Source organism: Perognathus longimembris, chromosome 17 (assembly GCF_023159225.1).
Source record: "Perognathus longimembris pacificus isolate PPM17 chromosome 17, ASM2315922v1, whole genome shotgun sequence".
NCBI classification, from domain to species: domain Eukaryota; kingdom Metazoa; phylum Chordata; class Mammalia; order Rodentia; family Heteromyidae; genus Perognathus; species Perognathus longimembris.
The window spans coordinates 12,887,141-12,903,573 of record NC_063177.1 but is presented as its reverse complement, the minus strand read 5'-3'; the positions used below and the strand labels follow the sequence as shown (position 1 = coordinate 12,903,573).

The 16,433-nt window shown below is 42.2% G+C and overlaps 1 protein-coding gene across 7 annotated transcripts in view; it reads left to right on the top strand.

Moving 5' to 3' along the window:
• Positions 1-16,433, top strand: part of Specc1 (sperm antigen with calponin homology and coiled-coil domains 1) — a 273,509-nt gene that overhangs the window by 65,320 nt on the left and 191,756 nt on the right. For 6 of the 7 annotated variants that reach the window (XM_048366744.1, XM_048366746.1, XM_048366743.1 and 3 more), the window contains exon 3: positions 14,635-14,791. In XM_048366744.1, coding sequence (XP_048222701.1) covers positions 14,645-14,791 — 147 coding nt within the window. In that variant the 5' untranslated portion in view covers positions 14,635-14,644. Of the gene's footprint in view, positions 1-13,470; positions 13,677-14,634; positions 14,792-16,433 lie in introns of those variants that run through there. The other variant, XM_048366745.1, reaches the window with a different exon arrangement.

The following is a 16,433-nucleotide window of genomic DNA, read 5'->3' as shown; positions in this document are numbered from 1 at the left end:
TGTTTGTCTCCTTCCAGTGCACCCATTCCCATACACTATCAGAAATCAGTCAAGACAGCTTGGACCTTTGCTAGGTGAACCCCTTCCTTGGCATCCTGAGAATCCCCTACCTTTGATATAAATGAGGATGAGTGATGAGGAGCTAATGTAGATAAGTACACTCCTTTCAGAAGGAAGATAAACAGTTTCAATTAAATGAAGCATTTGAGGATGTACCATTATGTAACTTGGAGCTTACTAACTGGAAGGCTTGTTTCCTCCAGGATGGTAGAAGAGTTGACACCAACTCTCATGACACCAGCTCTGAATCAGAAGTGAGATGCATTTGAGCATCCATAATCTAGGACTTACAAGTCTGAGACAGGAGGATCTTGAGTTTTCCATCAGGGCTTCAGAATCATCAGACCCTTTCTGCAACAGCAACAACAATGGAAGTGGAGGTGTGAGTGAGAGGTTGTCCCATCTTGCTTCCTTGGATTGTCCAGGCCCTTTCTTGGCAAGGGGCCTTGTCACCGAGAATCTGTTATTGCATCTGTGCTAAGTAGTAGACCCTCTTAGGTCTTAGTAGTTCAAGTGCTGGGTGGGTGGGGCAGTGTGCCCTCTAATGTTCCTAAGAGGAAATAGAACAAAATGCAGTCACACTGGCCTGTTGCCTTGGAAGCTGTGTTGTGACATCCTTGACAGGCTTTGTCTCTATGCCACCGGACATAGGGGTCTCAGGCACAGAGAAACAGAAAAGGTTCAGTAAAAGATAAAGAGATACTCAGACTCAATTCTTTAAATTTCTGATTCTTTAAATCTGTGGTTACACCAGCTCCCATGATACAAAGCCTCTACTAACAAATTCATTTATTGTGTCTGCATTATGACATACGGTTAAATCAATAAAAATGTAAAGTATCATTTGCTACAACTGGAATTAGGATGTATCTTAAGGATTTAAAAGGCTATCACTCAGAAATAAATTAGGAAATTAGATGTCTTTAGAAATTTGATATTGAATAATTTTAAGAATTATTTTTCAAGCATGATTGAATTAGTGAAATTACATCTTATAATGTAAATGGTTATATATCAACATGGATATTATTTTCAAGGCAGTAGTGCTGGAAGCTCTGCATCTTTATTATGGGATTGTCATCCTTAAAGCAATTTGGGGGCTTTTTTTCCCAATTGTTCAGAAAATCTTCATAAGTCTAACAGGAGTCAGTGCTGGAGCCTGTGTGTCTTTAAGGAGCTCCCTTGCAGGGGGGCAGTAGCTGGGTGTGCTCTGTGAAATTCAGGATCTAATGCTCAGCAACTGGTATTTGCTGAATACCTACTGTATGCCAGGAATACTGTGGTGAACAAGAGAGGCAAGGCCCTGCTATCACTAACTATATGAGACATCTTTCCCTTACTGTAACAATACCTGAGATAATTGGAGGGAGAAGCTTCTTTGTGCACATAGTTTTAGAGATTTCAGTTCATAGTCCTTAGCTATGTTTTGGGGGCCTGTCTGTGGTAGCATAGTATACCATGGCAGGAGGGCATAGCAGAGGAGTCTTCTCATCTAACTGGTCAGAAAGCAAAGAGACAAAGGGAGGTGCTGGGATCCCAGTGTCCCCTTCAAAGACATGCCCCCCAGTGACCTGACTTCCTTCCACTCATCTCTTAAAGATTCCACCATCTCCCAGTAAGCACCATGGGCTGGAGACCAAACCTCCAATGCAGATACCTTTCAGACCCAGACCATAGCATCATCAGTCAATGACAGTAATCCTTTTTTTTTTAATCATAAAGGTTCTGAAAAAATAAACTGGGGTTTATGTAGAGAGTGAGAGTGCTATTCTAGAGAATGGGAAGGAAAAGCCTCTTAGAAGAAGTACTCTTGGGCAAAGATAGTCTGAGGAGATAGAAACTCAGCATGTGAGGATCTGGGGGAACATTTGGCAGAGGGAGCAATGAGTACAAAGCTCTTTGTTGGGAACTGGCTGGGCATGTGCAAGCGTGGGCAGCTTGTGTGACTGAAGTGTAGTGAGTAGGGGAGAGTGAGTGGAGCCATGGTAGGAAGGTGGGCACAGTCTGGGACCTTGGGGATCATGACACAGAGCTTGGCTTTTTATTCCAAATGTAATGGAAGACAATTGGAATATTCCTCATAGGAAGTGACATAATGTGATGTGATGTGATGTGATGTGATGTGATGTGATGTGATGTGATGTGATGTGGTGTGGTGTGGGGTGTGTGTGTGTGTGTGTGTGTGTGTGTGTGTGTGTGTTGTTTGGTTGGTGCTAGGGATTGAACCCAGGGTAATGTGTATGGATGCTGAAAATATATTCTACCACTGAGCAGTCAGTCCCTTTAACACCCTTGCACAGTGTATGCTTTTTCCATGGATGTGACAACATACTTAAAGGAGGAAAGGTTTATTTTAGCTCATGTTTCAGGGGTTTCAATCCGTGGTCACTGGGATCCATTGTTTTTGGCCCACAGTGAGACAAAACATCTCATGCTGGATTGGAAGCAAAGAAAGCAAAAGAGTACATGCCTGCATTCAGTGACTTCCTCCTTCTTCCATTGCCATCCAGACCCTCAGCCTTTTGAGTGATGCTACTCAAATTCAGGGCAGGTCTTCTACTCTCATTTGCTGCCTCACATGCCAGTCACCTCTGGAAATGTCTTCACAGACATACCTAGGGGTGTGCTTTACTAATCTCTTAGGTGTCTCTCAATCCAGTCAAGCTAACAAGCAGGATTAGCCATCACATAAAGCTGTTTAGAGAATTGAAAATTGGCTGGACTCCAGTGGCTCACACTTGTAATCTTAGGTACACAGGAGGCTAAAATCTGAAGATACTGGTTTGAAATAAGCCCATGCAAGAAAGTCAATGAGACTTTTATCTCCAGTTATTCACCAAAAAGCCAGAAGTGAATCTATGGCTAAATTGGTAAAGTACCAGCCTTGAGCAGAAAAAAAATTACTTTTTGTTGTTGTTGTTGGTCATGGGGCTTCAACTCAGGGCCTGGGAGCTATCCTTGAGCTCTTTTGTTCAAGGCTAGCACTCTACCACTTTGAGCCACAGATCCACTTCTCAATGGACTTTCTTGCCCAGGTTGGCTTGGAACAGCAATCCTCTGATCTCAGCCTCCTGAGTAGCTAGGATTACAGGCATAAGCCACCAGCCCATGGCTAAAAATTAAAAACTTTTCATTGCACTGTATATAAAAGGATTTTAATTAATTAATTAAGATATGATTGATATACAGAAACTGCACATATCCAATGTATATAAAATACACTTCCAGATACTCACATATAGTGAGACAAAAAGAGGACACTTTTAGTAAAGAACTACAAAGATGCAATCTCTACATACCTGTTTATATTCAATTATATGTATATGTATGTATATATGTGCATATATGTATATATACACACACATCGAAAAGAACTCCAACATATTGAAATAAGTGATCTCTTTTTTCTTTAAAAATTTTTATTTTTGATGATTCTGTCTTATTTTATTCATGTATGGTATATTTTCATGTATATCTTCAGGAGAGTTGGGAGGAGGGTACAGAACTCAAGGAGAAAAGGGTGAAAAAATACAGGAGTGGAACTCACTGGACATTGATTAAAGTGAACTATACGACTCATGAGTAGAGACAGGAGGGAGGGACTGGGTGAAAGTGAGAGAAGACAAGATACTGTACAAAAGGAAATGTACTCATTACCTGACTTAGGCAATTGTAATTCCTCTGTATACCACATTTACAATAACAATAGTGTAAATTTTTTAAAAATTCATGATTTTGAATATAAACCTATTGCCATGAAAACCATCACCAAAAACAAGGTAATGAACATGTCCCTCACTTCTAGAAGTTTAAGTATATGACACCCTGTTGTTGACTACAGGCACTAATGTCAGTCATATAGCAACATTGTGTCAGACTTGTATAACTATCACCTTGTACCCCTTGAACAATAGCCCCATCCCTACATCTGTCCCTTTCCTGTCCCCTGGTAACTACTGTGTCATTTTCTACTTTTATAAGTTTGATTATTGAAGATAACTTATATAGGAGGAATTATGAAGTATCTCTTTCTCTCCTTTTCTCTCTCCCTCTCCCTCTTCCTCTCTTCATTCTCCCTGCACCTTCCCTCCCTGTCAGTTCTGTAATTGAACCCAGGCTTCTGCTCATATTTGGTACCACCCCTGAGCTACACTTATTTCCCAGGATTTCCTTTTCTATAAAGGCTGAGTAAAATTCCATTGTTTATCTACATCACCTTTTCTTAATTTGTTAGTCTTGTCCATGAACACTTGGGGTGTTTCCACATCTTGCTTTATTGGAGATAGAGTCTCATGGACTTTCCTTTCCAGGTTGGCTTTGAACCATGATCCTCAGGTCCCAGCCTCTTGAGTAGCTGAGATTACAGATGTGAACTACCAGCAGCTGGCTAATTTTTTATTTTTCTTTTTTTTTTTCTTTTTTTGCCAGTCCTGGGGCTTGGACTCAGGGCCTGAGCACTGTCCCTGCCTTCTTTTTGCTCAAGGCTAGCATTCTGCCACTTGAGCCACAGCGCCACTTCTGGCCATTTTCTGTATATGTGGTGCTGGGGAATGGAACCCAGGGCTTCATGTATATGAGGCAAGCACTCTTGCCACTAGGCCATATCCCCAGCCCTAACTTTTAATTTTTTGAGTAGCTGCCTTACTGCACTCTTTGCCATAGTAGTCACACCAGTTTATATAGCCATGAGCAATGTGAAAGGGCTGCCCTTTCCTTTTTCCCTGTCTAGCACTTGAGATAAGGGTTTGGACACTGTCCCTGAGCTTTTTTGTTCAAAGCTCGTGCTCTGCCACTTGAGCCACACTTCCACTTGTGTCTTTTTGGTGGTTAGTGGGAAATAAAAAGTCTCACAGAGTTTCCTACCCAAGCTGACTTTAAGCCATGATCCTTAAGTCTCAGCTGAGTAGCTAGGATTACAGTCATTAACATTTCCCTGATGTTCACTGATATTGACTACATTTTCTGATGATGATGGTTTGAATGTAATCTTTTTTAAAAAAAATCAGTGCTATTTACTTATTTATTTATAATACTTTATGGAATTAAACTTTTTTCAGTTATATGGTTTGCATTCTTATTCTTTGAATGGTCTTTTCATTGTGTTACTTCCTTTGCTGTGGGAATCTTTTTAGTTTGATGTTGTGCCACTGTTAATTTTTGTTTTGTTGTCTGTGATTTTGGTATCATTTCTGAGACCAAATGCCATAAAGCTTTCTCCCTATGTTTTTCTTCTATGAATTTGACAGATTCAGCTCTTTGTACAGTTATTCTTTTTTGAGTTGATTTTGCTGTATGGGGTAAAACTGGAGTTCATTTTCTTGGTTGTAAGTAGATACTCTGTTTTCCATCACTTTTTTTAAAAAAATTATCCTTTCCTCACTGAGTGTCCATGGTGCCTTTGCCAAAGATCAGTTGGTTATAGTATATACTATTTTATTTCTGGACACTGTATTCTGTTTCATTGATTTGCATGTCTGTTGTTACTATTTTTAAGTGGGTTGGTTATGCTTTATGTTTTTAAAAGACTCCTCTAGCTGCCGAGTGAGTATTAACTGTAGTGGGTAAGAAGAGACAAGAACAAAGGCAAAGAGGCTGATGAGGGGATGCTGCAGAATTCAGGTGAGAGTTAGTAGTGGCTCAGAAGGAGCAGTGGTCCTGGACATAAATATTGCCAAGAAAAAAAGAGATAGAAATTTTGGTAGAGGTTTAGAGGTAGGAAGATCAGAAAGTCCTTGTAATAAAGTCTTGATCAAAAGGATTCTGGAAAGAGGGAATAGAACATTCCTGAAGTGAGGGTCTTGGATAGGTGAAGAAATATCCCAGGATGAAAACGGTGAGGCTCAGTGGGAGTATAGAGAAGATCCCAGCTTGGCCACACTGCAGAGCAAGTGGTGATCATGGTTCTAGCTGAACTCAGGTAAATAGTTGGTTAATTTGGTGGATGCTCATCACTGAATTTATCTGTTGGAGCCTACAAGTTGATGTGATGGAGTATTAAGAGAAGAGCCCTTTGGGAAGTAAGTTATGAGGGCCCCACCCATCCTTGTGATTGGGATTAGTGCTCTTATAAATGAGGCTCTGCATGCACATAACCATATAAAATGGTGCTTATCGAGATGAACTCCAAGAAATGGAAGCAAGGGTTTTTTTATTTTACTGTTTGTGTTTCTTTTTTTTTCTTTCCTTTTTTCTTTGATTTATTATCTTCTGTTGCTGTCTTGTATATAAGTTTATCTGATTTGGGGAGGGAAAAGGAAGCACAGAAACAGTGGGACAAAAGGTGAACCAGTTCAGCAGTGAAATCCACTAGACACTATGTTGGAATGATTTAGCGCTATGTTAGGAGAGAGAATGTAGGGAGGGGAAAACCTGGGAGAGAATGAGGGAGAGGATTGCACTGATCAAAAGGAAATGTACTCATTACCTGACTTATGTAACTAACCCCTCTGCACATTACCTGTATAATACAATGTTAATTTAAAAATATATATATATATATAAGGCTCTGGGCACTCTCTTGTCTCTCCCGCCATGTGAGGTACAGCAAGAGGTGCCATATTGGGTCTGGGAATGTGGTGTAGTGGTAGAATGCTTGCCTAGCATGCACGAAGCCCTGGGTTCAATTCCTCAGCACCATATAAACAGAAAAAGCCAGAAGTGGCACTGTGGCTCAAGTGATAGAGTGCTAGCCTTGAGCAAAAAGAAGCCAGGGACAGTGCTCAGACCCTGAGTCCCAAGCCCCAAGACTGGCAAGAAACAAACAACAACAACAAGAAGTGCCATCATGAAGTAGAGAGGGAGCTCTCTTTAGACACTGAATCTGCTTTGGTGCCAAACTTATCAGCCTCTAAAATTATGAAGAATGAATTTCTATTGTTTATAAATTACCCAGTGTAAGGGTATTTTTTCGAGGGGCTAGGAATGGAACCCAGGGCTTTGTGCATGTTAAGTAAGCACACTACCATAATTTATTTCTTGGTAGCACTTTGAATAGACCACGACAGTGAATGAGGAGATTCAATGACCCCAGGATTTGTTGCACAGCCTGAGAGGGCACTATTTGTGTCATCCTTGGAGGATTTAGCAGATTCCTTGGCATTCATTATTGTCCATCTGTAAGACATAGATGACAACCATTGCCTAGCAAAGTAGTCAGCAGCATGAGATGATATAAAGAAATGCTGAGCACTGTGGCTGACTCATAGATGGTGTTGTTTAATATTAGTTTAAAATAAGAAAAAATGAAAGATTTTGGATAGAGAGTGAGTGATCCCAGCTGCATCTTCAGAAGTCTTGCAGCAATCTGGGGAGGGATAAGTTCCAGGAGGACTTCAGCACCGTCTGCACTGGGGACAAAGGAAGGGCTCCCACTGGAAACACTAGCTATTAGGTCTGATCTGCCTGTGTGGGCAGCTGTGAATTTGAGAAATGAAGGCACAAGGACAGAGTTCAAGATGACTGTGAGGTTTAAGTCTGGAAAAGTTAGAGAAAGGCTATGCTTGTCATAGATGGGGAAGTTGGGGGCAAGGTTAGTTATTGATGGTCTATTCTGGACCCTTTGCTAAAGCTGGTGGTAGGCAGGCAGGTATTCTAAGGCTCCGTTGCCCTCAGGAGAGCTTACAGGCCAGTTGGACAAACAAATATGTAGACAGACCAACTAGGAGCTCTCAGGAGACCCACCCGACTGGGGGAACACTTTCTAGGTGGAGAGACTTGAACTCACTTTGCAGGGTAATGATGAAGTGAGCAATGCTGAGAAAGCTGGTGAGTGTCCTAGGCTTCTTTTTGCCTCCAACATTAGCTTTGGGACACTGCAGCTGTGCTACACCACCCCCCTTGCCTCCCCAGCACTGGCTGGCACACTGGTGGGAAGGGAGAATCAGCTCCATTGAGGCATTTCTTTCCCCACTGATCCTCCCACTTCCACCCTTGGTTATGTTTTCCACTGAAGGCTACAGCTTCTGAAAACTGGTTCAACTCCTAACTGCTTCCTCCTTCATTCCTTGCAGACCTAGGAATGCTACAAATCCTGACTCTGGGGTTCTGCCACCTCCCTGTTGCTTCTCCAAACCCTACCCACAGTTTTGGCAGCAGTTTCTCCCAGCTCACCTGAGTTTCCCAGCTGGCAACCCCAACAGACCAGGAATAAACATGGTTTGGGATGCTTTAACCTAATGGAAGGTGGAAGCCTCCAATTCCCTACTATGCTATAGTTGTTATTTCTACTTTGTTACTCTGCAATAGGTTCTTTAAAATGCTTCTCAAAGAAATGGCTTTTGGAGGATTTTATTTCCATCTCCTGTTCTATTACTGCCTTTTCTAATGTTCAGTTCTCTGATGCAAAGCCACATTTTAGGTAAGGAGTTAACTGCCCATTAGTGGTCATCCAGCTCGATGGCATGCGGGCTTCTTGGTTTAGCTTTGGAGACAGATGGACGTCACAGACTGGTGATTCTGAACCCTTAGTCTCAATATAGCTGCCAGATTACAGACTCTGCCTGTGCTCTGAATTTCCTATTTGTAGTATGCTTCTGCTTCTTACCCCATTTCTTATCTCTCTGTTCATAGGCCAGTCATAGTTTTGGCCAGTTCCTCTTCTACTGATGATGCTTATTTATTTTCAGGTTTGGGGAAGTGTAATTTGTGATATACAAATGGCCCAGTGTGTTTTTTCTTATTTCATTTTTGTTTTATCACTTCTTGGTTCTCCTTTTCTTCCAGCAACATCCACAGATGGGAACAGTGAGTTTGAATTTGTACTTTTCTTTCTGATGCTTCATGGAAATCTTCACTTTTTCTTATTTCTCAGGAAAGAATGGAATAATTTTTCATCTCAAGGCCACAGGAAATAATCATCTTTGAAGTGTTTCCTGTGGGCATCTGCTCAAATATGGGATTCCCTTGGCTGTCTAACCAGACGTATTTTGTTAACATTTCCACAGTAGATGGGAACACCAGGTGTATCATGTTCCTAAGACCCTGGATCCCAGGTCCTTTTTTCTAACTTCAAGGTTGAATTTCTCAACCATGGCATTGCTAGCATGTTAGGCCATATGCTACTCTATCATGGGGCTCCCTTTGGGTTATAGGATGCCTAGTAGCAGCTAGACTCTGGCTCTGCCCAGTAGTACCCCTGGTGTGACCGCTATAAATGCCCCTACATTTTGCCATATGCCTCCTGTGGGCAGAATCACTCCTAAGCTTGGAACCACTGTTGTAGAAGAGGTCAGGAGCAAACTCAACCCTGTTCTAACAAACTCCAGCCAGCTATTTTCAACATGTTGCTCACTTATGTTCCATTTCCTGCCGAGTCCCATGGTAATTGAGCTATGTGCACATTCTTATTTCTTAGTTCTCAGACTTGAATGCTTCAGCTTTCCGCTTCCTAATGCTTATTGTACTTGCAGCTGAGACCTGAATGCCCTCTCCCACTCCTAGAGATTCGTCATTATTTTCTGATTGTCCAGAACGGTTTCCAAATTGCCTTCCAGTTTTCTTGCCTTAAAAGGAAAATACAGCCAAAGCCCCAAGATAATCCCCTAACACAGGCTGTGAAGGTGGCGATTCTGAAGCACAACATGTTTACAGGAAGCAGGAGATGCCCTAAAATGGGATCTGGCTTTCCTAGGCCCAAGCACCTTGTCCTAAAATAGCTGTCCCCTCTCTCTGTTTTCCTTTCTCCTCATCTCCCACTCTTTCTTTTCTACTATGCTGCGCAAACCACGAGTTGCGATTTCAATATAAGTCTTACACTATTCTGAGCAGGAAAGAGGCATAGCGAGAGGACAAAATGTTTGAAATTTTTAAAGAAAATTCCTCTTCGAAGACCCTTTCTTTACTCTCTCTTCTCCACCTCCCATCCTGTCATGGGAATGAGTTCCTTTTTATTTTTGTCCATCCTGGGCCTTGAACTAAGGGTCTGAGCTTTTTCACTCAAGGCTAATGCTCTACCACTTTGAGCCACAGCTCCACTTCTAGTTTCCTGGTAGTTAATTGGAGATAAGAGTCTCAGGGGATTTACTGCTCAGGTTAGCTTTGTACCACGATTCTCAGATCTCAGCCTCCTGAATATTAGCATTACAGGCATAAGCCACCAGTGTCTGACTGGCTTGTGTTCCTAAACTCAACTGTAGTTTCTTAATCAATTTGATCCTTATGATGCAGTTAGTCAGAGATCCCTATTTTATATTACTAATTCATTACTCAGCAAACATTCCCACCTGTGTTTATCCTTCTGCAGGTCAGATTTAATATGACCAATGGTAATGACTGCAAGGCATCTGCCCTCCTGTTTCATTGTGGCTCTACTTTTCCCCTTTCAAAATTCTAAATGAAAAAAAAAGCTGCTTTGTGCATAGAACACTTTCCTCAGATCTGTTGGGTTTGCTGGCCTCTTGCCCTTTGTATCTAATTGGTCAGTTGATGTGTGTTAATAAAGCAGAGAAGTTTTCTGTTTGACATAATTAACAGATGTAATTTTGTTTGGTTTTGGTTTTGGTGCCAATACTGGGACTTGAACTGAGTATCTTATACTCTTGCTTGGCTTTCTCTCTCAAAGCTGGTGCTCTGCTACTTGAGCCACACCTCTACTTCCAGCATTTTGCTAATTAATTGGAGATAAGTGTCTCACAAACATTTTCCACCCGGGCTACCTTCCTGCTGTGATATTCAGATCTCAGCCTCCTGAGTAGCTAGGATTATAGGCATGAGCCACCAACACCTGGCAGTTTAGATTCTTTGTCTGGAAGGCAGCTCTTATTGATTGAGAGCCTTCTGTGTGCTCAATACTATAATATATGCAATCTTCTGTCTTCATGGTTTTGTTAAGTCACTCCATCGCTTGTTCATCGCTCCATCTTCTTGGTGAAGATGTGGAAGGTCTGAACTCACACGTTGAGAATGGACGTGGATCTAGACCAGATGCATTACAAGCCCTCATATTTCCCCATGTGAGCAGAGATTATTCAGAGAGGCATATCCATCCCTAGTGTTTGAGTACATAGGATTTGGAGCCAGTTCCAACTGCGTTTGAATCTTGGCTGCAGATAGACTCTATAATTTGGGCAAGTTACTAAACCTTCCTGAACCAAATGAAGTTTCCCCAGCTGTGCAGTGGGAGTGTTTTAGGTTACTGGGGCTGCTATAATAGAAATATTGCAAACAGTACAAATGCATTGCCCATAGTCCTGGAGGCTGGGGAATCCAAGATTAAGGTACCAACACATCCCCTCTCTGGTTAGGGCCCATTGTCTAGTCACAGATAATTATTTCTCCCTTGATAGAGTGGCACACAAGTTCCCTCAGACCTCTTCTAAAGCACTGATCCCATTCATGAGGGTTCTGCCCCATAGCCTTATCACCTCCCAACAATACCATACTGATGACTTAATTTCAACTGTGCATGGCAGGGACGGGTCACAAATATTCAGAACATAGAAGAAGGTAACACTTCCCAGGGTTATAATGAGTATTTAGCATCCACCTTGAATATGTACAGCACCTTGCTAGGCTCAGGTAACTGCAGTGTTTATATAACTGGCTCCCTGTATCAGAGAGCTTTACAAGGTTGGGGTGCTGCAGGGAGGTGACTGTAAAAGCCTACAGACAGCTAGAAGTAGTTTTAGGGATGTACTTACTCCCCTTCTAACAGGAGGTGGTCCTGTAAGTAGAGAGGACAGGGCCAATATGGGCTATGTACTGTAGGCAGACAACTCAGAGGACACACCTGACTATGGATCTGTTCCAGATGGACATGAGGGAGAGAGAAGTTTCCAGAAGACCCCAAGGGTATCAAGAGAACACTGTGGGTCAGAGAGGATAGGGAAATGCTTAATAAGGTCCCAAGAGGGCTGAGCATGGTAGTGCACTTATATACTCCCAGATACATGAAATACAGAGATCAAGAAGATGATGGCTCTGTGGTATATACACGTGCATATCTGAGGGAAGCACAAAAGGGCACAAAATGAATGGAACGTGGATTTAAAAAAATACAGTAGAGGGGACCCAACACCTGCAATGGATATTGATGAAAGCAAACTAAGCAATTCAAGGGCAGTGGGGGAGAGGGAAGAAATGAGAGAAAAAGAAGGAACTGGTTACACTAAGCAAAATGAAAGAAATGTACATACCACCTGACCTGGAAGGAATTGTTTTATTGTTAATATTCATAGAGTTCATAAGCAATGTAGACTAGAATAGTGATGTCCATCATTGGGAAGGTTAAAAAATAATGGAAGCAAGGTGGGTGGTTGTGGGAAGGGAAGGAGGGAGAAAAATGAGGAAGGGGGTAACAAGTATGACAAGAAATGTTTATGTATTCAATACCTTAAGTATGTAACTGTAACCCCTCTGTGCATCATCTTGACAATAAAAAATGAATAAACAACAAACAAAAAAAGAGCCTGTTGGGGAAGTTAATGAAATCTTTCCTTCCTTTCTCCCTCTCTCCCTCCCTTCCTCCCTCCCTCCCTCCCTTTCTCCCTTCTTCCCTTTATCCCTCCCATTCTTCCTCTCTTCCTCCCTCCATTCCTTCCTTCTCTCCTCCTTTCCTCCCTTCCTTCTCTCCTCCATTCCTCCCTTTTTTCTTCCTTCCTTTCTTTTTAGACTCTTAAATTGTCAGGGAAGATGGTTGGCAAGGAAAATGTCCATCCTTTTTTTGTTGTTGCAGAAGCATTGCAAGATCACCATATGTTTCATAAAAGTAAGACCTGCAATTGTCATTTCTAACATAAAAGGCATGTTGGTTGAGTGGAGGATATATTACTGAAACCATCTCCATAAAGCACATTGATATGTCCCTGGTTGGCTCTGTTGTCATGGGTAAAATGCACCAGTTCCACTGGAGCTTTGTTAGTTCATTTTATATTGGGAGGGAGTCCTAATGAAATTACTGACGGCACAGGTCTGCACCTAGACGTTCTTTCACTGTTGCTGTGGAAACCAGTGATAAAAAAATGGTGGGTTGGGAAAGAAAAATAATCAGTGCTAAACATTAGTAAAGTACAAGAGAGGTAAGCTGCTTTTTAAAATACAGAATTTTAAATAAAAATCATGATAGTTGGAACCAAGCAAGAGACAAAGAAGGTTCTGAATGCATCTAATATCTGAAAGCACACATGGTTTTCCTAGGAGAGATAAGGAAAACAAATCAAGTGTTGTTTTCAATAATGAATTAAGATCTACTTATCTATTTAGATAGTTATTATACTTCTGGGGATAGAATGCAGGACCTGTGCATGCTGGCAAATATTCTGCCATTGAGCAATCCCTCTAGCCCCAAATAACAAAGAATATTTTTATCACTGCCACATTCAGCAAAGTACCAGGTAGGCACTTGAATGAGTGTGCCCAGATAATCATTTTCTATAATCAGGAAGAGGAACTGCTTGGCTTTGGAGAGAGAAGACCTTGCCAGTTGAAATGTGTTCCTTCCAGCTGGGGAAGAAGGCAGAAACATAGGTGGTGGCTGGCTGAGCAAGCTGCCTGTGGTTTTCTCCTGGTGGCTGTACGGGGATAGGGTAAGGGAGAGAATGCTCAGGATGCTTAGCCACCCCTTTTTTGGGGACTGTTTATGCCCTGTAAGAGTGGCCTCTGGAACTGTTTGTCAGCTGTGGGTAAGTTTTTAATGTTTGTTTTCTTTTTTATTTTCTTTTTGGCAGTACTTTGGTTTGAACTCCCTACCACTTGAGCCACACCCTCAGCCCAGCCTATGGTTGTTTTTTTTAAGTGCAGTTTTGGTGTTCTGTGTTTTGTGTGCTTTGTGTCACATGCTTGGCCATCAGAACCCATGAGGACAGGCAGAGGCAGGGTCAAAGCTGGATGAGATGTGTGAGGGCTTTTAATCTGAGCCTGTTGATGTTGCTGACTAAGAAACAACATGCTCAGTGAGGGAAGGAATTCCCTCAGGAATGACAGTGCTGATGGGGGAATGGCAAAGCCTAGGCCACCCTTCCTGGCAAAGAAAATCTGAACATAGAGCTGCATCCTGCTACTGAGAATCATTTTTCTTTCATAAATTATTTCAGTTATGGCAATTACTCTATCCTCTTATGTCAGGTCTACCAATTAAAACATTCTTTATTAATTTTTAAAATGATACCCATTTTTATCCAAAATGAGTCATTTTGTGCTTCTGTGAAATGTAACTTCAAAGTAATTCATTTATATCTCTTAAAGAAAAATGAGATTGTTCTTTTACCAGACCTAAGATTGCAAGGCTATGGACATCTTATACCTTGACTCAAGCTGTCCCATTGTATATATGTCTGTGTGTCTGTGAGCACCTATGGTGGAACACCATGTTAGCAATCCATGACAGAATATGCTTTTCGTTTGCTGAAAAGTAATGTCACAAGGCCAATAATACTACAAATCCATTGCAGTAATTTGGTTCTATCTGTTTTAGAGTTATAAGAATTAGCCTATCCTCTCAGGAGTGGGATATTTCTGGCCAGACCCTAGGCTACCAGTGTGGAGGATGGGGTTTATGGGATGGGGGAGGGTAAAGCTTTAAGACTTCACTCACAGGTTCATGTTTTGGAAACACAAATTTTCCTTTTTGTTCTTCTCCAGAAAGGCAAACATGCGAAGCGCAGCCAAGCCCTGGAATCCAGTTGTCAAGGCCAGTAGCCATGGCCCTGACCGTGCCCGGCCCCTCCCCACAATCTCTTCTGGCATGAAAAGTTCTAAGTCTTCAACCTCGTTGGCGTTTGAGTCCCGACTGAACAAGGTACAGACTTGGAGGGTGGACTGTGGCAATCCTCAGTGGCCGGAATTGGCAGGATTAAAGAGAGCAGTGGATAAACCAGTGGCCCATCAGGACAGGAGAAAGGGTTCCCCAGGATGGGCTCCCTGAGAACCAGTATGCTGTGGTGGGGGAAGGGATGCACTGGGATTGAGAAAGAGGTCTGAAATGCTTAGCACAGTAATTAAAGTATTCTGCCCTGGATTACATGGCTGCTCTAGGCAGTGCCCCAGCACTGCCCTAGAGTGGGCCAAAGTCATCTATAATTTTCTCAGCAGTAACAGTTCAGGCATCACTCTCCATCCTGGACTTGCTGGGCCTCCCAGCACATGGTTATACCCTCTATTAGGAAACGTGTTCTTCACTCATCTCTCTCTCTTCAGCACTCTTCATTTTCTTTGTCACACTTCTTTTACTGTCCTGAGATGAGATTCTGCAAACAGACATATGAAAAATTAATATAGTATTCTGACTCTCATAAAAGGGAAGTATTAAATCTGCAAGTGCTTGAGCTTGATCATCAGAGGACTCACAGTGCTCCTGACAGTGATGATACAGCCTGATTTAGGCTTGTAGCCTTGATGACTCAGATATCATGAAGGATGCCAATGAGGGAATGATGAGATTGTTGTGAATTGGTGAATGAACTCTGAGTTCTGAGCCATCAGAATGCAGCCTTCCCTTGTTTTGTTATGATGGTTAGATTTTCACAATGTTCAATGTAGCATAGAACTGGGCAATGAGTATCTTGTCTTCTGGTGAAAATGAAGGACATCTCCACCTTATGCCAAGATGACAAAAAAAAAAAAAAATGGTGTTCCACTCATGTGGATACCTGAAGAACCTACGAACATTGGTTGGATGATGGGCAGTTCTTTGCAAATGTGTCATGTACATTGTAGGATATCTTGGTTTCCCTTTCTGTCCTAGTAAATATCAGTAGCAAGTCCAGTCATGGTGACATATAGAAATGCACCTCATTTCCACAACTACAAGAACTATCCCTATTGAGAGCCATTTTTTTTCTAGGTGACAGTGTCTGTTTTAATGCTATATGTGGCTGACATCCAAATTTCCTTCTCCTAGACTGCCTGTGTGACAGCATCCTGTGGACGTCTGAACACTACTGTCAGTGTAACATGTCCAAAACTGGATCTTGATTACTTTCCATCCATCTTAGTTACTTCAAACATGCTTCTCCTCCATCTTTCTTGTAGAATAAAGGGCACTTCTTTTTTTCAGTTGCTCAAGTCAGAGCCTCCAGTATCCCTCCTTTGTTCCTGTTCCATGATGCGTCAATGAAGTGACATCACTTTTGCTTTAAGAATATGGGTCATGGGCTGGGGATATGGCCTAGTGGCAAGAGAGCTTGCCTCGTATACATGAGGCCCTGGGTTCGATTCCCCAGCACCACATATACAGAAAACGGCCAGAAGTGGCGCTGTGGCTCTAGTGGCAGAGTGCTAGCCTTGAGCAAAAGGAAGCCAGGGACAGTGCTCAGGCCCTGAGTCCAAGGCCCAGGACTGGCCAAAAAAAACCAAACAAGAATATGGGTCATCTGCAGCCACTTCACACCACATCCCCTGTGACTGGCCAAACTCCCCAAAGCATCTCTCTGCTTTATTCT